This window comes from Schistocerca piceifrons, chromosome 8 (genome assembly GCF_021461385.2).
Source record: "Schistocerca piceifrons isolate TAMUIC-IGC-003096 chromosome 8, iqSchPice1.1, whole genome shotgun sequence".
In the NCBI taxonomy this organism is placed as follows: Eukaryota; Metazoa; Arthropoda; class Insecta; order Orthoptera; family Acrididae; genus Schistocerca; species Schistocerca piceifrons.
The window spans coordinates 218,307,181-218,333,572 of record NC_060145.1 but is presented as its reverse complement, the minus strand read 5'-3'; the positions used below and the strand labels follow the sequence as shown (position 1 = coordinate 218,333,572).

The following is a 26,392-nucleotide window of genomic DNA, read 5'->3' as shown; positions in this document are numbered from 1 at the left end:
AAGTAAATTTGCAGGTAAATTGATGAGGTGCAAATCAGTGGATTCTGTTACCACGTGAGAATATGTCGTCAAATATCCAACAGAATTTTTTAACTCGCTGGAATTGCCTGGATTGTCACCTCACAATCTCCAGTTGAAAGGCAGCTTGGTGATCATAATGTTGTGAAATATTAACTAACAAAATTTTGCAGTGAAGGACCTGATGAGCAACTTTATCAAAGTAACAATTCTTAAAGGAAAGTATAAAAGGAACGGTGTTTTGATTCCAGATGTCCCAATGATTCGAACTGACAAGCCATTTGACTTCAAATGCATACAGTTTTTAATGCAGCTTGCATTCACAACAACAATAAGCAAATCACAAGGGCAATCACAGAGTGTGTGGGGTATTAACTCCAAAAATCAATGTTTCTCGCATGGTCAGTTGTATGTCGCCTGGTTCTTATGCCAGAAACGGATCAGTTTCTTTCAAGTGCCAGACAAAACAAAAAATATCGTATATCATAACACATTGCATTGAAAAAGATGATGATGTCACAGCAAACCAATCGACATAAAGCATTTCTTTGCTTTGATTATTTATTTAAACATCACTCTTGCAACGGAAATGTAAATGTAAATACAGTACCTTTATATTTACTATTATTTCAAGTTTAATGGAACAAAATAAATCATTTATTTGAGATGAGTTCGTTGAATTGAGACTTAAAATTTGGAACAAAACCTCCAAGTCGATCACATTTCAGACACATTGCACGTTTGCAGCCTTTCAGCATTGTAATCAGAAAGAAACACAGTGATCACTTAAAATACATCTTTTTCTCATTTTTACGTTGTTTACACTTTTGTAATGGCTCCTCATAAAACGATAACAAAACAATTTATTGAAATTTGAACGAGGGAATAAATAGAGCCTTTTTACCTTAACCATTATGTTTTTTTTTTCCTTTTGTAACTAATAACGCCGTAGACAGTTGTATTTATCTCCTTCATTAGAGCTGACTTTTTCACTTAAATTGCTTCATCCACTTATGTTTTTATTTATACACAATGTGGGCCTTAGCTTTTTTTCTCTTATTGTAAAACCTAAATACTTTTTCGCTTTCAGATATCTGACTTCGCTTGTGGAAGAATACACAGACGAAAACTAGCCAAGTCATCGTGGAACATTAGCAATTTGTCACGAAAACAAAGCACAGTAAAAAAAATAAACATGAAGAAGAAGCAAATCATGAAACGCAATACTATATAATAGAGTGTGTGTGGTGAAACTGGGCTAACTTCCGAAGTTAGCAGACAATGACACCATCAAAACATTCTTACCTACTAAGCTTGATGTGATGGTCTGTTGATGGCTTGTGTTAATAGTGCTAGTTGAATTTTGAAATGTGTTGTGGAATTTTTTCCATCTGGCACTGACAAGCAAACAAGCCTAATGAACTTAAGACTTGCTGTTACTCTTTGTATTTTGGCAGTTGCCAATTCATTTCAGAGTCTTGCATGTTTATCTCACATGAGGTAGCAGGTCATATCTGACATAATGCCTCAACTATGTAGAGCACTGGTTGAATACCAGAATGATTTATGACCTAATCTACTTCCCCATGTAGCTGGTGCTGGTGTTAACTATAGCTAGGGTTAAAACCTATGTTTTAGACAAATAAAGTGTATTGGTTGTTAAAAGTAGAAAAAAGTACATTGTATTAAAATAAAATATTATTTACTTTGTAAATTATTTTATTTAAGAAGATATCTATTGTTGCTTTTAACAGCATTTAACAGCTGCTAAAGAGCTACACAACTTCTTTGCCATATATGTCCAAGATAAATAAAAAATTTACTTTTTGTTGAAGTTCAGAAACACTTTGTCCTTTTTCGTCCAATCACTTAATACAGGTGTCACCAAAAGGTGTGTTACAGACATGGTGGTCGGTAAATGACTACCACGTTAGAATATTTTACTAACAAATTTATTTTCGAAAATGCTTCATTAATGTGCTAGTGTCTTTCAAATGTGGAGGTGACCTTAGGCAGTTTGAACCAAATAAGCTAGGCAGGGAGTAAAGGAGACACTGTACAGCAGCTAAATTAACTTACAAAAGGTTTCCAATGTGGGCAACATTTGGATGGCAACTTTGGCTACAAATGGATTTAACATGGCGGCCTAATAGCTTGCCCTCCCTGCCCTCCCCCCCCCCCCCCCCTCTGGCGCTCATTGACACTGTTGGATTTTTATTTCATAAGTTCATGAAAGCCGCAGTGTGCAAGACACCCATGGAGTCACCACAAGATCACAAGATATTGTGGCACAAATACAAATAGCAGGTGAAGACATCTGTGATATGGCAGGAATCTTTCAAAGAATTCCACAAGACTACATCAGGCGACACACAAAATGTATTGCACCTGATGGCAGTCATACTGAGCAGCTTCTGTAAGCAAAATATTCTGGTGTTTACTGACAATAAAGTATTGGGTTGATGCTTAATTTTTTGGCGTTTTTCCATATGTTTAATAAACGCAACAGATACACACAGCAGAGCTTTTAGTCATCAGTAATATATTCTCCTTCACTATTTTTAAGAGTCAGCCAACGCTGGGCTAAATGTTTAATTCCATGACTGTAGAAATCACGTGGTTTTAGCAAAGAACTCGTGTCGTGTTCAGAGCGAATTTTCATCAAAAATGAAGTTCCTTGAAGACAGTTCAATAGAGAGTGGAAAAGGTGAAAATCTGATGGTGCAATATCAGGTGAATTAGCTGGGTGTGGAATGACCTTTCAACCCAAATCCTGTATAGTTTTTTTCGTGAATCTAGCATAATATGGATAGGCATTAGCGTGGAGTATCATAACCTCACACAGACTTACTGGCTGTTGTTCTTGAATTGCGTCTCCAAGAAGTCTCACAATAAACATCTTTAGATTAGATTAGATAGTATATGCTTAGATCTTGAGTGTGAAGTCGCAAAAAGCCAATGATGTTTAGGTCATCTGATGCCCCACATATTGTCTACCATGCAACCACAGTATTGGCTGCTAATGCCAACAGGGAGTGCGACTGGAGGTATCCAATGGCGAGCACAGCTTGGAGTGTAGCTGAACTGCTTAGTCGATGAGTAACTCACAACAGTGCTACAGTACTAGTGTTGTTGATTCAAAGCAGAGCACTGACTATGATAAGCAGAGCAAACGTTGCATTATATTTACAACAGTTGCCAAAGTTGACAATCCCTCATAAAGAAGATCCAAGGAATCCCACAGAGTGAGAAAGAAGTGGCAGATGAAATATTAGCATTTCTGCAAGATGACTCAGTTAGATTAGATTAGATTTACTTTCATTCCAATTGATCCGTAGTGAGGAGGTCCTCCTGGATGTGGAACATGTCAGAAAAACAACAATACATGACAAATATTTACAACTAAAACAAATAAGCTAATGTACCATTCCACAGGTCCCAAGTGGAATGATCGTCATTTTTAATGAACACTAAGAGTCATTTTACAAATACTAATGCACTGAATTTAAAATAAAAAACGTTTTTTATTTATTTATAAGGTAATAAACATGTAATACAACTACTGTAATACTTATTTACAATGAACACATTACTGCACTGAAATGGTGCAGAAGTCAGATTATACTTACACACACACACAAATTTTCAATGAACACATCACTGCACTGAAATTGTGCAGAAGTTATGTTGTACTTATATACAAATCAGTTGGTTTTACTAAGAAATTCATCAATGGAGTAGAAGGAGTTGGCCACCAATAAATCCTTTAGGCTTCTCTTAAACTGAATTTCATTGGTTGTTAAGCTTTTTATGGCTGCTGGCAAGTTATTGAAAATGTGTGTTCCTGAATAATGCACACCTTTTTGTACAAGACTAAGTGACTTTAAATTCTTGTGAAGATTATTCTTATTTCTAGTATTGATTCCATGAATTGAGCTGTTGGTTTGAAAAAGTGATATATTTTTAATGACAAATTTCATTAAGGAATAAATATACTGGGAAGCTGTAGTTAGTATCCCTAGTTCCCTAAACAGGCTTCTGCAGGATGTTCTTGAGTTCACACTACATATAATTCTTACTGCACGTTTTTGTGCCCGGAAAACTTTAGCTTGGCTTGATGAATTACCCCAAAAAATAATCCCATATGACATTATGGAATGAAAGTAAGCATAGTATGCGAGCTTTTTCATTTTTATATCCCCTACGTCTGACAAAATTCGCATTGCAAACAGAGATTTGTTAAGACGCTTCAGCAGTTCTGTGGTGTGCTCCTCCCAATTGAATTTATTATCAAGCTGTAATCCCAAGAATTTAACACTGTCCACTTCTTCTATCTTCTTGTCATCATATGTTAGACATATACTCTTGGGACACCCCTTACAAGTTCTGAACTGCATGTAGTGTGTTTTTTCAAAGTTTAGTGACAAAGAATTGGCTAGGAACCAGTGATTAATGTCCACAAATATTTTATTGGCTGATCTTTCTAAGACTACACTTGATTTGCTATTTATTGCAATGTTTGTATCATCGGCAAACAAAACAAACTTGGCATCTGGTAATGTTACTGATGAAAGGTCATTGATATACACAAGAAAAAGTAAGGGCCCCAAAATGGAACCTTGTGGGACCCCACATGTAATTAGTTCCCAGTTGGATGATGCCTGATAGACATGTATCAAGCTCTTTCCTAATAATACCCTTTGTTTCCTGCCAGAGATATAAGATTTGAACCATTTTGCAGCATTTCCTGTTACACTATAATATTCTAGTTTACTTAAAAGGATATTGTGATTTACACAGTCAAATGCCTTTGATAGATCACAAAATATACCAGTTGCCTGCAATTTTTTGTCTAATGAATTAAGCACATTTTCACTGTAAGTGAAGATAGCCTTCTCAATATCAGAACCTTTTAGAAATCCAAACTGTGACTTTGACAGTATGTTATTTGAGATAAGATGGTTATAAAGACGACGGTACATTACTTTTTCGAAAATTTTTGAGAATGCTGGTAACAGTGAAATTGGACGGAAATTTGATGCTATTTCTTTATCTCCCTTCTTAAACAGTGGCTTAACTTCAGCATATTTCAGCCATTCAGGAAATATTCCACTGATAAACGACTGGTTACACAGATAGCTTAATATGTTACTTAGCTCAGAATCACATTCTTTAATTAACTTTGTTGATATTTCATCATACCCACTAGATGTTTTTGATTTTAAAGATTTTATGATGGACATTATTTCTGTTGGGGTAGTGAGGGTCAAATTCATATTATGGAAATTACTTGAAATGTCTGGTCTAAGGTAATCCATAGCAGCATCTACCGAACCTGACAACCCCATCTTTTCAGTAACAGTTATAAAATGTTTGTTAAAAAGTTCTGCAACACTATACACATCTGTCACCAATGTATCATTTACTCTTAATGCTATTTGTTCTTCTTCATGTCTGGTCCTACCGGTCTCCTCCTTCACTATATCCCATATTGTCTTTATTTTGTGTGGTGCTGTGTGGTGCTGTATATGCTCGATTGTGCGGACAATGTACATGAGGAGTACAGTGATGACAATATGTGCTTAACAAGTGAATGTGATACTGAAAAAGATGTCGAGCCATGTAGTTCATCATCGTTGTTTCACAGGGAGTCATGAGTCCTGACACCTGTGAAATGTAGTAAAGGACACTCGATGTCCAAGGAGCAGGTACTGAACATAGTTTGGAAGATCATCAGCAGCATAGTAAAAAATCAACGATGAACAGATTTCGTGTAAGTTCGCAGCAATATTACTGTGTACTGCATAAGAAACACTACAGATATTCGAGGGAGAACACAGAGCAATTGTTACAAAAACTGGCTCTTTAAAGTTTACAGGATGTGAATGATAGTAACCTACTGTGTTATGCACATCAAATTGTGTGCTACATAAATTACACTGATTTCAAGGAAAGCAGTGGTTGGTTGCATAACTTCAAACAGTGTTACAGAATTGAAAGAAGCAAGGTAACGAAATTTCATAAAAATTGTCAACTTTAAAAGTCACATCATTCTGCTGAATTGCTCCATATATTTGTAGGTGAGTAAACGAACTTACCCCATTGTTCATTAAGGATCTTGTTTTCAATTTCGATCAATCGGGATATAAAAAGGAAATGCATGTGAAATTAACGATGGAAATTAGAGGTACCAAGAGAGTTGTATCTAAGGTCAACTAACATCAATGCCTTAACGCATTCGTCTGTAATTATAACGACTAATAATTTGGATGGAAAATTTGCTTGGAAGTTATTTATTGTGGTAGGCAAAGCTGGACGTGCTCTGCTCCCTATGAGTCTTTCTCATCTGTGTGATCTCGAAAGGGCACAAGGGAATATTAATGTTACAGCAAGCAAGACTGGGGAAATGGGTTTAAGAAAACTACAACTATCCTATGAGCACTGTTTCTGGCCCATAGCTGGTCAAAATAACTTGCATTAGCTTGATTCCTGTCTGCATACAAAAATCATGCTCCTTTGGAGTGAACTATCCCCCCCTGAAAAAAAGTGTGACATTGCAGTTCATGCCCCTGGAACCTCTGGACAAATTCAGCTTCTGAATATTTGTTTCTTCTGTACTTACAGAATGTATTATCCCACTACGCCTTAAGGGATAGCCAGTTTCACTGTAAGCTCCCTGACAGACTCACACTCGGTTCCTTGCCATCACATTCCAATAATTTCATCATCGAGGGACGCCAATATGATTGTATATGCATTCTTTAAGAGTCGATGCCTCGTTGAACGTCCAGCACTGTTTACAGCTTCCAAGGAATTTGCCTTCAATCTTGATGGTGCGAAACTTTGTAATAACTGTGGCGCGCCATTTTTCAATTGGCCTTCGTGGTGCAAGTTAATTGCTTTTTCTGAACATTTCTTGAACGTCGACAATGTCCATTTTGTGAAGCGTACTACATACATCCGGTGGAAGGTTGATCTCTGCACATGCTGGACACTCATTTTCTGTCGTCCTCCTGATGCACATGACGAGTCATTAGCAGCCAATATTTTTTCCTGTCATTATTGTTAACAGAACACTCTCAAATGAGTCTTACTAAAGATTGAACATGCAACCTCGCACTCAAGGGTTTCCTTGTCAGTTCTTGACAATAAATGTTCGCTTTGATGGTTTCACCCCAGGGGAGAAATTCGAAGTATATCACAACTTCCCTGTTCCACCAAATGCATGACATTATCTTTTGTACATGGATGCAGATCTTTGTATGGGAACCTGCTGCATTGTTTGGGCTCAGCCATACCTTTCTTTCTCTGATGGTAACATAACGACACCAATAATGACGTGGTTAAGGAATGGTCAGTTTTATTCACGAGACAAAGAGATGAACATGTAGCCAATAGCTGATTTTCGTGATTTGGTCTTAAAGCATACGATGTCCATAACACTATTTTTGAACCCTCTTCATTGGATGCAAATGTCGCATTATGGTGGAATGATTACAGTTCATCACATTTGCCAGTACTCGAGTACACTGGCATGGATCATTGTAGGTTAATGCGTTTAAACGACCTTCAGCAAATCCTGAACGTCGTCCTGAACATGGAGGGTCACTAATTACAAAACGATCTTCCTTATAACGAGAAAACCATTTTCTTACTACACTCTGTCCACTGGCATTATCACAATACACAGCAAAAGTGTTTATGACTGCCTCCGCTGTTGTCACAGTATAGGAATCAAACAGAAGGAAATGTTCTGATCCCTCCACTTGGCACTCTGTTCTCTAGCATTCAGAGCTCTACTCACTAACTACCTCCAACTGGCAAAATGACAGTATGGTAACTCAAATAGCAACAATGAACCACAAATAAAAATTTACAATCGATAAATAAACCCATAGCAACCGGGATAGCAGCATGCAAAACGCAGTGAACTTACCCACCAACTTACACATAACCTCTTGTACTCCTTGCCAAAATAGTGCCATCCAAACTGCCTACAACTTTTTCCTCATTTCAGAGACAGTAGCAGGCAAACGAAGCGTTTTCGAATATAACTTTATTAGGGAAATATTCTTACATGATAACCTTATACCAACCATCATGCCATGTAACACAACTTTTAATACACCCTGTATTTATTACAGAAAAACTCTCTATAAATGCCTTGGTGGAATGAGCAATGGGAATGAAACCAATTTGCGCAAGTTACTAAAATCAGCATTTGCTTCATTAAATGTTTGTCACCATTTTTGTGCAGCGGATAATTCTGCAAAACCTTCAGAAATGTATTCTTGCACATATAATGCAGTTTCTCCATAAAGATCATCAAATTTCAAATGAATTTTTGCAGCTTTATATTTTCAACTACACTCCTGGAAATTGAAATAAGAACACCGTGAATTCATTGTCCCAGGAAGGGGAAACTTTATTGACACATTCCTGGGGTCAGATACATCACATGATCACACTGACAGAACCACAGGCACATAGACACAGGCAACAGAGCATGCACAATGTCGGCACTAGTACAGTGTATATCCACCTTTTGCAGCAATGCAGGCTGCTATACTCCCATGGAGACGATCGTAGAGATGCTGGATGTAGTCCTGTGGAACGGCCTGCCATGCCATTTCCACCTGGCGCCTCAGTTGGACCAGCGTTCGTGCTGGACGTGCAGACCGCGTGAGACGACGCTTCATCCAGTCCCAAACATGCTCAATGGGGGACACATCCAGAGATCTTGCTGGCCAGGGTAGTTGACTTACACCTTCTAGAGCACGTTGGGTGGCACGGGATACATGCGGACATGCATTGTCCTGTTGGAACAGCAAGTTCCCTTGCCGGTCTAGGAATGGTAGAACGATGGGTTCGATGACGGTTTGGATGTACCGTGCACTATTCAGTGTCCCCTCGACGATCACCAGTGGTGTACGGCCAGTGTAGGAGATCGCTCCCCACACCATGATGCCGGGTGTTGGCCCTGTGTGCCTCGGTCGTATGCAGTCCTGATTGTGGCGCTCACCTGCACGGCGCCAAACACGCATACGACCATCATTGGCACCAAGGCAGAAGCGACTCTCATCGCTGAAGACGACACGTCTCCATTCGTCCCTCCATTCACGCCTGTCGCGACACCACTGGAGGCGGGCTGCACGATGTTGAGGCGTGAGCGGAAGACGGCCTAACGGTGTGCGGGACCGTAGCCCAGCTTCATGGAGACGGTTGCGAATGGTCCTCGCCGATACCCCAGGAGCAACAGTGTCCCTAATTTGCTGGGAAGTGGCGGTGCGGTCCCCTACGGCACTGCGTAGGATCCTACGGTCTTGGCGTGCATCCCTGCGTCGCTGCGGTCCGGTCCCAGGTCGACGGGCACGTGCACCTTCCGCCGACCACTGGCGACAACATCGATGTACTGTGGAGACATCACGCCCCACGTGTTGAGCAATTCGGCGGTACGTCCACCCGGCCTCCCGCATGCCCACTATACGCCCTCGCTCAAAGTCCGTCAACTGCACATACGGTTCACGTCCACGCTGTCGCGGCATGCTACCAGTGTTAAAGACTGCGATGGAGCTCCGTATGCCACGGCAAACTGGCTGACACTGACGGCGGCGGTGCACAAATGCTGCGCAGCTAGCGCCATTCGACGGCCAACACCGCGGTTCCTGGTGTGCCCGCTGTGCCGTGCGTGTGATCATTGCTTGTACAGCCCTCTCGCAGTGTCCGAAGCAAGTATGGTGGGTCTGACACACCGGTGTCAATGTGTTCTTTTTTCCATTTCCAGGAGTGTACTTTAACAAAATCGTCAGATTCAACACTGCTTTTCAAATTCATTGGCAATGTTCACATTTGAGGATAGGTTGTGTTCAAAACCTAGTAACCAGTTACTGTTCAGTTACTCAGCCAATCCATTATACACAAAATTACAGGCAACTTCAGTGGTATTTTTATGATTTTTGAAAAATGAATCCTAGAACAAATCAAAATATGTTGAAAAAAAGTATTTTCACTTACTTTATTATTCTCATAAAATATAGAGGACAGATCCTCAAATTAATGTACAATGCTTTATGATTAAGTTCAGGTGACAATCCTAACTACAGCATCAATTCTTTCCAGACTCATGTTTTTAGTTTACTTTCTTGTAGCAGGAATTCATGATATTCATGAAGCTCTTCCCTGCCTTATAAAATGACAGCAATTGCAAAACATCCAACCTCGTCAAATCCACTTCAGTATCAGTACCAATACCCAGTATAAGCAAACACAAAAGGAGACGAGCTATAGATGACCAAAACGTAGAGTAAATGTGACTCCATACGGTCACAAGATGCAATAGCTGACCTGAAATACAGACAACATTGGTTTAATGCAACAAGTTAACACTTTAGTAAAGCAAATTATATGCAGTACGGAAAAGCAACCTAAGGAAATGACCTCCAGTTAAAACTGAGTGACAAAGAGATAGAGTCTGTACAATCCACAAGGTTTCTGGTCATGCACATTGACCAGAACTTAACTGGAAAGACCATGTTAGGTATTTATCCCACAGGCTCAATTCAGCATATTTCATATTGAGGATAATATCTAGAGTATGCACCATAGAGTGTGGTAGATTAGTGTATTTTGCTTACTTTCAGTCTATTGTATGTCTTATAGTATAGTAATCAGGGGTAAAACTAAATCACACTTAATAGATAACTTCAAACTACACAAAAGAGCTATTCGAATTATAACACACAATTCTCCAAGAACTCACAGTAAGTCCCTCTTCAAACAATTACAAATACTCACAATAGCATCACTGTATATGTTTAAAAGCATTCTATGTAAAGAGTACAACTGAACAATTTACATGCCGATGAAGACTACCACAATTATAATATTCGCAAATGTAAAAATTTACATGTAGAAAGAGTGAGGATAACACAAACCCTAAAGTATGTAAGTTATTTTGGAATGAAGCTGTACAATGCTCTGCCAGTGTACATGAAGAAAATAACAGGTGAAGTAAAATTTAAGAGTGAGCTTAAAAATTACCTTTTTAAGCAAAAGTTTCTATGACATAGGTGAGTACTTTGAATGTGTATAAAATTATTGTCTTGACATTTATGTACATTCTATTGACAAGTGTTGTACTCTCAAAAATGCATTGAAAACAACTATATGAGTGATATTCTGTTATTATGTTCGTATTACATGTACTTCGCATGTTAATTACACTTATGACAATTCCTATATCATGTAAATGATTTACAGGAAGATAATAAAATGAAATGAAATGGAAACAAGGTTTCCTTTAATTTGAACCGACATTGCCACAGATAACTTTTTCCGTGTTTCGAAATATGTTGCAAACATCGATTGATCAGCGGTGGTTTCCACTTCCCAGAAACGATGGAGACATGGCTTAAAATATGTTGTAAACTTCTCTCACTCGGTATTCATTCGACACATCTCCCGGAAGATCAAAACCGAATTTCGGAAATCGTTTATCGCTGTCGTAAAGCTACAAAGTGAAGAGTTGTACCTGAGGAAACGGATGCATCGTTAAATTTGAGGGAAGGGTGAAGTAAGAAAGGGGTGACAGCAGGCCTGCGGTTGACGGTTGACATTGATGATTGGAGTGAGGACATTTCTTCTTGTCAAAAACTAAAGTCGATTGAACAGAGTTATCGAAAAGCAAGTGCTATCGATATGTTGACATTCAGCGGCTGTTAATATGACGGAAAGTGTTGTAGCAGACGTGTTGACTATGGAAAATTTAAGAGAAGTGTGCCATGAATGTTAATGTATAATGAGCGCAATCGACGTATGAGAAATTCTGTAATGTTAAGTGACCAGGTGTAATTTTAATCTGAGTTTCCATTGACATTACTGTAATCACAATGCCCGCAGTTGTGGTGGGTCGTCCGAAAAAGGAAAAGGAAGATATGTGGGAAGCGCTTAAGGCGCATATAATTCGAGAGAGGCAGAGAAAGAAACAAGGTATTTTTTCGTCAAGTTTGCTGAGCACGTTCAATAGACGCCACACCCTGTCCACACTACTTCGTTAAGTTACGTCTGTGCATTTATCCTCTTACAGTTAGTCGTGTATTCCTAACGCAACCAGCTGCTTGGAAGCCAGTTAGTTTTACGATGATATACACACCTGACAGAATTTATTGAGTCATTGTTACCACACGTGTACTGTGAAGGATTACCGTACTGAAATATTCCAAATTTGCATCAAATGAAATGCTTGGGGAATAATTTTTTTTTAAATAAATGGAAGAGTTGGTACATTCGTATGTCTATTAAACAAGAGGTAACTTCTTGATGATAGAGTTAACACAGTTTTAATGAAACAACAGCAAACAAAGTAGAATGCTCTTCGGAACATGACTTCAAATAACTCAGTATCTACTGAAGGCATAGATTTATGTAGAGCCTTGTTAACCTGCGGAGCAGTCTTGTGATAGTAGATATCTTATTTTTGTAAAGATATCACTTGTTTATTATCTGTAGAAATATTACTATCTGGTCATGCTCATATATACTGCTAACTGTCCGATGGCTCTAATGCTATGTATTGCCCAAGCCACAGAAATGTTAAACTCTGGGATACAGTAATTCCGTTCAATAAAAAATTACAAAGGCTGCTGCTGCCTCCAGTCAGAAGTGTGCAAACCTATTTATATTTGCATAGTTACAACTGCTTTTACCTCCAACACTTACTTTCATTACCAAACTGAAAATTCCTTTATGGTGAGTTTCTTTTTGTCAATTTATGCTACAACTTTCTTTTTTCCCAAATTTAGTTCTTTACCTCATTAATGATTTGATCTACTCATCAAATCTGCAGCATTCTTCTATAGTACTACATTTCAAAAGCTCCAATCCCTTCTTATCTGCACTGGTTACCATCCACATTTCACTTCTTTACAAAACAATAATCCATACACAAGCACTCTGAAAACACTTCCTAACATTTAAATTTATAGTAAAAGTTACATAGTGCTTCCTCACCTCCACATTTTTGTTGTTGTTTATGCACAATAAATGTACATAAGATAACTTAAAATCCTCACCAGAGACTTATACATTATCCAATACATGTTTTCTGAATTTACCTTATAGTTTTAGTTTTTATGATGGAAAGTGCATTAAAATGGTGAAGTGTATTTAATTATGGGGTGAATATAAACACTAAGTCACACTACAGGTCAATGTGTTACCACAAAATTTATTTGGTACTCATATTCAGTGGATTTGTGAACTCTCAACTGAATTATGACATTTCAGCCTGCCTAGATCTCAGGCTGTGCTACAGATTACCACAGCTAAGACTTCCGGGAGGGGGGCAGGGTCCAGTACCTGACTTTAGCTGGAAATGAAATTTGGGTAAGCAATGATATTTTTATTGTGTCAAAGACAGCAGGGAGTTGGGAGAACAGTTGAGCATAGTGGATACTATCTTGAAATGAAGTTATAATGTGAACATCAATGAAGCCAATCTGTGGTAGTGTAATGTAGTTGAACTAAGTCAGGTGACCCTGATGGAATTGACACTAAAAGGGATGAGATGCTATAAGAAGTTGAGTAATGCTACCTGGGCAGCAAAATAACTGATGATGGTTGAAGTACAGGCTACAAAATTCAGACTGGCAAAGAGAAGCGTTTTTGAAAAAAGAGACATTCGTTAGCACTGAATATGAAATTTGGCTACAGTAAAATCTGAACCCCATCCCCAAATTCTTAGTTTTGATGATAGACTAATCTGTAGCGTAACCCAAGGTCTAGGCCAGACTGAAATGTCGTAATTCAGTTGAGAATTGAGAAAGCCATTGAAAGTGAAGGCCAAATAAATTTTGTGTTGACTGACTGTCCTGTAGTGTAGCCTAGTGTTTACATTCACACCATAATTAAGTACACTTTCCATTATAAAAACTAATAGTGGAGGTAAATTCAGAAAGCATATATTAGATAATGAGCAAGACTCCGACAAGTATTTTAATGTATATTAACATATATTGTGCATAAACAATGAAAAATGGAGGGAGAAGGCAGTAAGTAACTATTACCCAAACTTGGAGTCTCTAAAGACTTGCATGGATAATTTTTCTGCACGAGTAGTATTTGTGAAAAATATAGACTGCTGATTCTACTGCAAGGCTGCTGTTATTGTAATTTCTTAATTAAATATCTGTGAGATGTGTGTGTACGCCACATAAAATTGTAATTCCTTTCTCTTCTGTAATGAATACTTTTGCGTATATGGAGAGTTTTCCATAAAATATTAGTTCAGAGCACATTTTGCCACCTATTCCAATTAAAACGTTACACTGTTATTGAGTTTAAAACTGCAAGCCAGTGTGTTCTAAAAAAATTTGTTCATGTTAATCTAAAAGTGCTTGTTTCATTTGGCACAGCTTCTGAGAATTGCTGCATCCTTTCAACCATGCCTTATCAGTTAGAAACATAATTCACTAATTCCTGTGTAAAACAAAATATATTCTTTTATGGAATAGTGGATGTTGGGTATATTTTATGAGTTAGCAAAGGCTTTTGATGCCTGCTTGTACAGTGTAATGTACAGCACACTAGCTTGTGGGACAGGAAGGTTTATGATCCATTTCTGTGCACTGGTTTCAGACAGACATAAAACTCGCATAAGATGACACACTATATGAGATGAAATATTGTGCTGTTACAAGCTTATTTCTGGTAGACTGATCATTCTCCCTTATTTATACTCTCTGACATGCTTTTTTTGTCCACTTTCACATTGACTAGAGCTATCTTGCAGATTATTGCACTCTCAGGGGCTCAATGTTCATTTGCTGGATAAGGGCTTGATGGCCCCAGGGTTTCTGAGGAGGAGACGGATAATTGCTGTCAGTACTCCTTCACCGTAAGCTATGAGTATGCTTGAGCAACCAATGAGTGGTGGTATGTTGTGTGTCACAGGGAATGGAGATCTTGGCTTGACCACCCTAATCACTAGGGTGGTGAACACTATTATAAAAAAAGCCTCTCAATCTCAAGGTGTGCTGCTTGCCAATGAGGTACATGGCTGTTGAGGTGGAACGGTTGTTAGCGTGCAACCTTTGGGGAGCCTCTCGCACCTCAGTTGTTGAAGGCATACATAGGCATGTGGGGCTCTGTCTAGCTGGACTTTTGTTTCCTTAGCTGTTCATGGCACTGAAATAGAACCCATGAAATACTCTCCTCCTCCTCCCAGTGGAAATGGTGAGCCACTAGCAGATACCAATATCCTATCAATCAAGAGGGCTTCTGTAGCTAGTCCTCCTGTTTCTGGAATTAATTCAAATAGGCCTAGTCTTGTCTCTAGTAACAGAGCACATGCTGGTAATCAGAATGTGCTTTTAATAGTGAAAAGGAAAGGTTGCAGCTTTGAAAAAGTTTCTCTTTTCTATATTCAAGAAGGCTTATAGGGCATTGTTGGCGCTTTAACATCAGTCCAGCGATTGCATAATTGGCCACTTTGGTAGAATGCTTTTTTATTCCAGTCTCTGATCACAATATGAATTCTTTAGACGATGACCGGTTTCAGTCTGTAATGACCATCCTCAGTTCTAAAATATATAAATATATACATATAGTCAGCAGTATGTCTTTTAACATAAAACAGCAATATGTATCACAATATACTATCATACAGCTAGGGAAATGTACAGATAAAATATGGTATAACATACCTTTTTTACACCATGTCCTAAAGTGATATGGCCATAATGGCATCGTCAAAACATATAAATATAATCAGCATAGCATCGTCACGTAGATCTAAAAGATGGTGTAGAATAGGCCACATCGTGATTATTGCCAACTAGCTACTGAAGTACAGTAGCATCCAGAAACCTGTTTGCCTACACATCTCCCTAGATGTTGCTACTGTGGGCTTGCTTATATGTAGTCATCATTTATGCAAAAACATAATCTGATAAAAGCACATTAGATAAAATGCATGTAGCAGACTTATTAAAATTGGTGACTATCATAGAAACCAATTGTGATACATTAATGTATACATTAAGTCAGTTGTGCCCTTTCAAAGGAACCATCCCAGCTTTTCCCTGGAGCAATTTAGGGAAATCACAGAAAACCTAAACCAGGATGGCTGGATGCGGGATTGAACAGTCATCCTCCTGAATGTGAGTCCAGTGTCCTAATCACTGCGCCACCTCGCTTGGTTGGAATTACAGCAGAGGTGTTGTGACATGCAAGGATTAGGTGGACATTCCCAAGGAGGAATTGAAAGATGAGTGTGCTCATGAAGGTACAGTTGATGTGCAAAACATCATGAAGTGGATGGATGGAGATTTTGTAAAATCTGACTCCTTTATCCTGATGCTCAGTAGCACGAAACTTATGGAGCATGTCAAGGCAGATTTCCTTTGTTAAACACTTGTGACACTGCAGTTATTTCGAAGCCCGTATCTCCTGTTATAACACCAGAAAGGACTGAAGTTGGATAACATCCTGCTCCTCCTAAGATCCAGTCTGCACCACTCTCCAGTGCTGCCACAACTACATTCGTGGTTCTCTCTCGAGTATTCTTCTGAACTGATGGATCTTGATGTCTTATGTCTCAACCCAGGACTGAGCCTCCATCCATTGCAGGCTCCCTTCCATGACAGAAAGTCAGGGTGAAAGCGCTACCCCCATGATAGGTGGCTACTGTAGTACAATGGAACATTAATGGGTTCAGGACACATGTTGATGAACTGAAACTCCTAACACAGTGATGCCACTTTTGCAGGTGTTTGCAGAAAATGCTGTTTGAAGCATCTGATGTCCTTGTACTATGAGGCTATGTGCTCTATTGCATGGGTGACCTGACTGGGGAAAGGGCGAAGGGAGGGGTTGCTGTGTTTGTCACTAATGTGCATCCCTCCTCTGCACTCCCCTTAGCTGCTGACCTGAAAGCTGTTGACGTAGTTAGAATAGGACTGAGGTATTCGTGCTTGTCATAAGAGGTGACTAAAAGGAGTCTCACATGTTTCAGCCTTTATGCGATGGTCCCCTGTCGGGTTTGACCTCCATCTTTCTAAATTTTCCCAAAGAGTGAGCCAATTAGGGAAGCGTGGCTTACATGGTGCATCATGTCCATCGTGCATGGAGATCTTCAGCCCACTTTCTCATCTTCACATTGCAGTCCCTCTCATTCTCCATTTCTTAGGTGAGGACACCTTCCTGGGTGCATTTTCCACCATGCAGTATCGCATTCTGTGTTGACAATGACAATGGACTTCTTAGCGCTTCATATCCAGCACTGTAGCCAGTCCGTTGTGGTGGGGCCGCCATGTACCCTGTTGGTCGTAGCCCCCTGACAACACAGGGATCTCTCTGCTGATGTCTGCACTGTTAACTCCCCACATATGCCATGGAGTAGATGCCCATCTCCCTGGGGCATCGGGATTCCAGACAATGGCTATCCTGCCAGGTGGCCTTTGCTGATGCTGGGTGGTGCCCGTGGAGGGGGGGGGGGGGGGCTGGTTGGAGTGGGCGGCATCAGGGTGGATGACATGCCATGAAGTGTAGTACGTCATCTCTTGCTGGTGGTCCGCCACCAGCAGTCTGTAAGTGGGCAAAGTGTAACTTCAATGAGAAGAAATGTGACCTCGAATCGTTCCCCCTCACTGGCCACCTCATAGGAGGAATGCCAGGCAAGGATGGCAGTGAGGCTTATTCGCCCCGGTACCTTGTATGTACAAGAGTTGATGGGGAATCTTTCATGTCAATGAAGCCTTAGTTTTTTGTGGAGCATTTGGAGGACAGGTTTGGGGAGGTGGAGGGCCTGTCCAAGACGTGCTCTGTGTCAGTCTTGATAAAAACAGCATCATCTGCCCAGTCACAGGCATTACTCGCTTGTGACAAGTCGGGGGATGTTTCTGTTACCATCACGCCCCATAAGAGCTTAAATATGGTCCAGGGTATTATATTTCACAGGGACCTTCTTTTGCAATCTGACGATGAGCTGCTTGCCAATTTAGAGCGGCGAGGTGCTCAAATTGTCCGGTGTGTCCATCGGGGTCCAAGGGATAATCAGGTTGCCACCAGTGCTTTTATCTTGGCCTTCGAGGGTGTCACATTATCCGAGAAGGTCAAGGTGATGGCCTACCGCTGTGATGTCAAGCCATATACCCCTCGTCCGATGTGGTGCTTTAAGTGCGGGAAGTTCAGCCACATGTCTTCCCGCTGTACTTCCAGCATCACATGTCGAGATTGTGGATGTCCATCACATCCCAGTACTCCATATGCCCCGGCTCCCATCTGTGTCAACTGTGGAGAGCATCATTCACCATGCTCGCCAGACTGCAAGGTTTTACAGAACGAGAGGAAAATCATGGAATATAAGATCCTGGACTGACTGGCCTACACTGAGGCTAAAAGGAAATTTGAGCACGTACATCCTATGGCTATGACCTCCTCTTAAGCCGCTGCTACGAGAACAGTTGTTGCCCCATCAGTTCCTCGCATATCTGTCGCTTTCAGAACCAGAAGACTACCCCTCCCCCCTTGATGGTGGTGGGCACTTCCCTCCCTGTTGCTCCCGCACCATCTAGTTTAGGAGCAACACTCCCCCCCCCAAACCATTGGGGATATCAGTTCTCACTTCTGAGCTGGAGAAGCATAAGTCTTCTTCGGCTCCTCTCGCTAGGAAGGGGTCTTTTGGGTCACTACATTCCCACGTTTCTGCTAGTGGGAAAGATGACACCTGCCAGTGGCTGAAGAGCCCAAAAGGAGCTGGTCGTAGGGCTTCACGCTCATCCTCAGTCCCAGAGACTGAATCAGTTAAGTCCTCCCATCCAGGGTAACTCTAGGAGCAGTGAGAGAAATCCAAAAAGAAGGTCCCCAAGACCAAGCGAATTGCAGTAGCACCCACACAACCACTACCTACAAGCTCTGCGGGGATATATACTGCTCATGCAATAAGTCGGTGGCTTGAATGTTCCATGCCTTCCCAGTCTCACAATGTTGTCATCCTCCAGTGGAGTTGCGGTGGTTTTTTCCACCGCCTGGCTGAGCTATGGCAACTGTTAAGCTTTACACCTGCTTTCTGCATTGCCCTCCAGGAAACCTGGTTCCCGGAAATGCAAACCTCTTCCCTCCGCTGCTATAAGGGATACTATGGCAACCGTAACAACTATAATAGAGTGTCAGGTGGAGCTTGTGTTTATGTCCTAAACTCGATCTGTAGTGAACCTGTGCCCCTTCAAATCCCTCTTGAAGCTGTGGCTGTCAGAATAGGGACGACACAGGAAATAACTGTCTACAATGCATATCTTCCTGCAGATGGTGCAGTACTCTTGAATGTATTAACTGCACTGATTGATCAACTCCCTAAACCTTTATTACTTTCGGGAGATTTTAACGCCCATAACACCTTGTGGGGTGAAACCGTGCTTATTGGCCGAGGCAGAGATGTTGAAACTTTACTGTCTCAGTTTGATCTTTGCCTCTTAAATGCTGGGGCCACCACACATTTCAGTGTGGCTCATGGCAGTTACTCGGCCATTGATTTATCAATTTGCAGCCCAGGACTTCTCTCATCTACCCACTGGAGAGCACATGATGACCTGTGTGTTAGTGATCACTTCCCCATCTTCCTGTCACTGCCCTGGCGTCAGGCCCACGGACACTGCCCCAGGTGAGTCTTAAACAAGGCGGACTGGGAAACTTTCACCTCTGCTGTCACCGTTGAATCTCCCCCACATGGTAACATCGATGTGATGGTTGAGCAAGTGACTACAACAATCGTTTCTGTGGCAGAAAACACGATCCCTCACTCTTTAGACTGGCCCTGGCAAAGGCAGTCCCTTGGTGGTTGCCGGAAGTCACTGAAGCGATTGAGTGTCAGTGAGCCCACAGCGGCATAAGCGGTGCCCTTCCCTGGAGCACCTCGTAGCCTTTAAACGGCTCTGTGCCCGCGTTTGCCAACTTATCAAACGATGTAAGCAGGAGTGTTGGAAGAGAGATGTCTTGACCATTGGGTGCCATACGTCACCTTCCCAAGTCTGGACAAAGATCAAAGTGTTGTCGGGTACCAGACCCCAACAGGTGTTCCCGGTGTTAACATAAATGGCACATAGCAACATCAGAAGACTCGTACGTACTCCAGGAAGACCTGCAGAGGATTAATGCATGGTGCGACAGCTGGCAGCTTTCCCTAAACGTAGATAAATGTAATATAATGGCCATACATAGGGGCAGAAATCCATTCCAGTACGATTATGCCATAGGTGGTAAATCATTGGAAGCGGTAACGACCGTAAAATACTTAGGAGTTACTATCCGGAGCGATCTGAAGTGGAATGATCACATAAAACAAATAGTGGGAAAAGCAGGCGCCAGGTTGAGATTCATAGGAAGAATTCTAAGAAAATGTGACTCATCGACGAAAGAAGTAGCTTACAAAACGCTTGTTCGTCCGATTCTTGAGTATTGCTCATCAGTATGGGACCCTTACCAGGTTGGATTATGAGCGGCACCTACAGGGAGCCATCCACAAGGTGCAGTCATGGGCTCTAGCCCACGGTTTCCAGTTTTCGGCCGCAAAGTCGTGTGTTATGCACTTCTGTTGGCATCGTACCGTTCATCGAGATCCCGAACTTTACCTTAATGGCAATCCTCTCACTATGGTGGAAACATATCGATTCTTAAGACTGGCTTCCTCACCTTCGTCGGCTTAAGCAGAAGTGCGGGCAGCACCTCAATGCCCTCCGCTACCTGAGCAACACCAATTGGGGTGCAGATCGCTCTACGCTGCTGCAGCTCTACAGAGCACTTATTCAATCCCGCCTTGACTATGGGAGTCTGGTTTATGGTTTGGTGGCACCCTCAACGTTGTGTTTATGCGACCCAGTGCACCACTGTGGCGTTCGCCTAGCGACAGGAGCTTTTAGGACAAGTCCGGTGACCAGCGTCCTTGTGGAGTCCGGAGTCCCTCCATTGCAGGTTAGGTGTGCACAACGGCTGGGCATTTATGTTGCACACATTCGTAGTTCTGCGCATCCTGATCACAGTCTCCTTTTCCCACCCACGGCGGTTCATCTCCCGCATCGACGGCGCAGGTCAGGGCTTCCAATTGCAGTTTGTGTCTGATCCCTTCGTTCTGAACTGGAGTCCTTGCCTTTACCACCTTTACCTCAGGTCCATTCACGTATATCTCCATGGTGTGCACCTAGGTTGTGGTTTCGCCTGGACCTTTCACGTGACCCTAAGGACTCAGTTAACCCCGCGGCTTTCCGCTGCCATTTCCTCTTGATTCTTGACTTGTACCGAGGCCACAAAGTGGTTTACACTGATGGCTTGATGGCTGATGGTCACGTTGGCTTCGCGTATGTCCATGGAGGACATATTGAACGGCATTTCTTGCCCGATGGCTGCAGTGTTTTCACTGCTGAGCTGGTGGCTATATCTCGTACTCTTGATCAAATACGTTCATGCCCTGGGGAGTCATTTCTTCTGTGTACTGACTCCTTGAGCAGCCTACAAGCTATCGACCAGTACTACCCTCATCATCCTTTGGTAGCGACCATCCAGGAGTCCATCTATGCCCTGGAATGGTCCAGTCGTTCAGTGGTGTTCGTCTGGACCCCAGGTCACGTTGGAATCCCAGGCAATGAACTTGCCGACAGGCTGGCCAAACAGGCTACATGGAAACAGCTTATGGAGATCTGCTTCTCTGCAACTGACCTGCGTTCAGTACTATGCCACAAGGTGTTGCGGATTTGGGAGATGAAATGGCATAACTATAGCGTGCACAATGAAGTGTGTCATTAAGGGGACTTCGTATGTGTGGCAGTCATCCATGAGGGCCTCTTGCAGGGACTCTGTGGTGTACTAATGGCTCTGCATTGACCATGCTTGGGTGATACGTGGCCACCTCCTGCGCCGTGATGAGCCACCTCAGTGTCGGTGCGGTGCCCGGCTGACAGTGGCCAATATCATGGCAAGCTGTCCTCCTTTGGCTGCCCTGCAATGGACTCTTCAGTTACCGGACTCATTGCCATTAATTTTAGCTGACAACGCCTCATCGGCTAATTTAGTTTTACATTTTATACGTGATGGGTTTTATCATTCTATATAAGTTTTAGCCTATGTCCTTTGTCCCTTTGTGGTCTCCACTCTAATGCTTTTAGGGTGGATGTTTTAATGGGTTGCAGAGTGGCTGGATTTTCCTTTTTATTCTCATGGTATGTGTGTGTGTTCATTTTAATCATTCTCATCATATTTTTAATTTACCTGAATTGCGTATGTGGAACACCACTCTCCCTTTTAAAGACTGTTTCTTTGGGCCTCATTTTTTACTCCAAAATTTTTTGGTTACTACACTTGAATGCTCTGAAGGCAAGATCCCAGAAGGAGTGAACATTTAATTTTTACTCCAAAATTTCATGGTTACTTCACCTGAAGGCTCTGAACATTTTGAAGTGTCTTAGGCACAGGTCCTTGGGAGTGGAGAGGCCATTCTGCTCCAGTTTTATGTGGCTTTCATGTAATCGTGGCTTGACACTGTACAACATGAGGAAATCAGGCTGGCCACAGGAACTTACAGGATCAGCCCCATGCGCAGTCTGTGTGCTGAACCTGGCGAAGTGCCACTTATCTCCTGGCAGCAGCCTCTCATGGTGCATCAGGCGTTTCAGTTTTTCGCTCTCCCACTTCCCCATTATACCATACTGTTGCCCATCTGGCCATGGAATGCATCTTTACCAGTCATCCTTGGGCAACGAGACCATTTGGGATCCATATGAAGTAAGTGCTGAAGTTCCTTGCTGTGGGGCACATACATGCTCAAATCTGGGGTTTTAACCAACTGCCACCCTGGTTACACAGAGGCCAGAGTAATTTTAGATTTAATGCAGTATGGGAGTGACTGCACTCCGGCGTATGTTTTTAATACATTATTATCTGACTTCTTAAATAAGCACCACAACTCGTAAGCTGTATTTATTGATAGGTATAAGCAGGGGGGCTCTGTTGGTTGCTCTGTTGTTTTCTCTGATCATATGCTCAGGAGTCAACTGCCTCAAGGCTTTACTGTCTACAGCGTTGGATTAGATGAGGTATCTGAGGCGCTGAAGCAGATGAGACATGTTTAGAGTGCCAAATTCCTTGTCTGTTCAGATTCTCTGAGTGCTTATCTCTCTCCCCAAGACTTGTACCCAGAAGATGAAGTTGTTCAGAATATTCAGGACATCCTCCTGCATCTACAAAGGTTGAGGAAGGAGGTGTCTCTCTGCTCATTGCCAGAGCACATAAGTATTGTGGGGAATGAAAGGGCGGATGTGGCAGCCAAGGAGATGCGTCATGATCCTCAGTTAGTTCGGTGTGCCATACCCGTGCATGCTATCTGTTGCCTCACTGTAGAGATACGTGGTCATGCATCGATGGGAGGATGAATAACTGAAAGTGACAGACAATAAGCTCCGTGTAGTAAAGCACACAAATGCATCTGTGCTGTATTTCCTTCCAGCCACATCGATGAGAGGAGAGCCTCCATACTCATCTTAGTATAGGCCACAGTCCTGTGGCACACGGCTTCTTGCTCCAGTGAGAGGGCCCTCCAATATGTGGTGCTTGTGGCTTACAGATCACTGTGTGCTGCATTTTATTAGATTGTGTTTTATTTCTGGACCAGATGGCAACAGTTGATCTATGGACAGCTGTGTCCTGTATTTTAATTGATTTTGAAATGGATATGGTCAAAGTTTTAAAGTTCTGTGAATTGTCCAGTATATGTCCTAAGATTTTAGAGAGATACTCTTAATGTGTTAACAGGGTGACTGGCTCCCCCATATTTTTTGGTAAGTGGTCAGCTGCTCACATTTCCCTGTGCCATTGTTTTAGCTCCTCTGTCACTTTATATATGTTTTAATCCCTGGTATAGTACCTTTCACCCTACCTCCATTGTCTTAAGGCATGTGAGATGGAGTGATTGTATGGATCGCCACAAGTGAGGTGGGAGTGAGTGCAAGTGTGTCGTTTTGCAGGCAACAATTTTAGAAATTTTATCCACATTTGTTTCTTCTAATTAGTACAAGGGTCCTGATAACATCACTGTTGAGCATCCATATACTCAAACCACATACACTGTATGCACTGTGTATCAGAATTAGGCCTACTTGCGAAAACTGGCATGGGTCAAAATGTGTAAGGGGGAAGGGGAGAGGGAGGGTGTCAAATGATAAGTCACTTGCTTGGAAAAATGTTCGTGTACTGACCCTAGTTCCAACTCTATGCAATGTGTCAGCTTCTGAATAATGCTAATTATTTATTTAATTATGTTAACAGTACCTAATGGAAACAGATACTCCTTTCCTTCTTTGTCTTTAAATGTCTGTTAGATACCTAATAGTACCATTAAAAGACTAATGTAAATGACTCATATCCCCCAGAACTTTACCCCATTGCATTTAGAGTAGGGCATTAAATTGTTATATAATTCAGTGTACCAATCTATTCAGTATAATGTAATTGGCATCACTGGTCTGGGAGGCTGTGGTGAAGGCTGTGGGATGTAAAAGAGGTTGGCCGAGCTTGGTTTGTAGGTGAGCAGTGATGGTTGATGGTGTGGCACAATTGCAGAGGGACAGGAAGGGAAACACCATGGATGAGGTAGTTTATGAGAAGGTGAGAAAGCTTTTTGAAGTGAAGTCTGGCTTTTATTAGTTTGGAAGACAATGTCAAAACTGTCAAGAATTAATTATTTTCATTTGTCTCTTCAATATGGTAGTTGTGCTATGACCAGAACTGCTGCAGTAATGAATTAGATGTGACAATATTTTAGCTTTATTGAAGCAAGCTCTGTATGGCTGTGGTGGATGTTCACATCTGTAGCTTCTTGTGGCATTAAAATGTAACTAATTGCAGATAACACTAGGGAAAAATTTGTAACATAATTTATGTTGAGTTTGGTTTTTGAGCTTTTTTGGAGTTAAGTAGTCGTGCTGATTTCAAAACTAGTTAGTTTTCTTCTACCAGGTCAAGTTTTTTTCCCATGCACCTTATGTAAATATGAATACTCTGTGCGGGACTAAGTGTGGAGCACAGTCAGCAGTTTTGCTTTCCTATTGGCTGCCATAAACCTCTTGACTGGTGATGGGAGGGGTGAATGAGGCCATAATTGACCAGTGAGAGGTTCATATTCTCTAGACCAGTTCACTTATGCTTGAGACACTGTAGTGAGATGATTTGTTTCACTCTGATAGTGCATTCCAACATAGAGACCAAATTCTTGTTTGATACAAGGTTAGCAGTGTTCAGTTTTTATTATATATGAACAGAAACCTTTCCTTACGTCGTCCTCAGGGAGCTTATGTCATAAGTACTTAAATGGCCCCAATTCATTCTGTTATATATGTGGCAGTTTTATGATTCTCAGTAAAAAAAATAAAAACCAGTACATTTGTCTGGCAACCCTATTTTGCCTACATGAAAGTGAAAATTGGCGATCAAGATAAACCATAGACCCCTCACAAAGTGTGCAGTCAGTGTGTTGAGAGTTTACGGATGTTGATGAAGGGAACACGTGACCATCAGGTACATGCCCAGTGCCTCATTCAGCTGAAATCCCAGTGCTAGTTTTCAAAGGATTGTCCTCTTTGGAAATACAGGAATACCAGATGGGAGAAGATCAGAGTGACCCCAGTGACAGTGATTCTGTTTATAGGGAATTAGAGCAGCATGAGTTTAATGGTTTGGCATGAAATACAGGACTATTCAAAAAAGCTTCAGTACTGTTAGCATCACTACTGCTTGAGGAAAGCTTGTTTGAAAAAGGAGCTGAGGTGCAATACTTTCAAAGCAGTGGTTGCCATAACATTCGTGGTTTAATGGAACAGTTGGGAATTTTCAGCCCATAGCACAATTGAATGCTGAGTGTTCATTGATAGCTCAGAATGGAGCTTAAAGTGTGTCATACTCCATAATGGGAATTTATTTGCTGTCCCTAAAGGCCATCCAGTTTGTTTATGTGAAGAATATGAGAATTATCAACAATTTGTTGCAATATCACATGCACCACTGGATCAACTATGTTGACGTTAAAATGTTTTGCTTCCTTCTTGGCCAGCAACATAATTACACCATGTATCTCTGTTATTTGTGTATGTGGGACAGCAGAGTTTGTGAAAAGCATTGGTTGCAGTCAAATTGACCACCAAGAACTGACCTGAAACCTGGTGATCCAAACATTCTACATCAGCCACTTGTTGAGAACAACAACATTGTATTTGCACCTCTGCATATAAAACTGGGTTTCATGAAATGTTTTTTAAAGCTTTATCAATTGACAGAGATTGTTTCAAGTATCTCATTTTGGCTTTTCTTAGCCTGTCATGTGGAAAGATAAAGGCCATTG

The 26,392-nt window shown here is 41.5% G+C and overlaps 1 protein-coding gene and 1 long non-coding RNA gene across 2 annotated transcripts in view; one reads left to right on the top strand and one right to left on the bottom strand.

Moving 5' to 3' along the window:
- Positions 1-10,017: 10,017 nt before the first annotated feature.
- Positions 10,018-11,660, bottom strand: LOC124711766. Its single transcript, XR_007005514.1, has 2 exons — positions 11,549-11,660; positions 10,018-10,362 (listed from the first exon to the last, which is right to left on the bottom strand). It is a non-coding gene; the product is annotated as an uncharacterized LOC124711766 (long non-coding RNA).
- Positions 11,661-11,711: 51 nt separating this feature from the next.
- The window catches only part of LOC124711765 (G protein pathway suppressor 2), a 123,312-nt gene continuing 108,631 nt past the window's right edge, over positions 11,712-26,392 (top strand). The window contains exon 1 of the mRNA XM_047241979.1: positions 11,712-12,006. Coding sequence (XP_047097935.1) covers positions 11,907-12,006 — 100 coding nt within the window. The 5' untranslated portion in view covers positions 11,712-11,906. The remainder of the gene's footprint in view (positions 12,007-26,392) is intronic.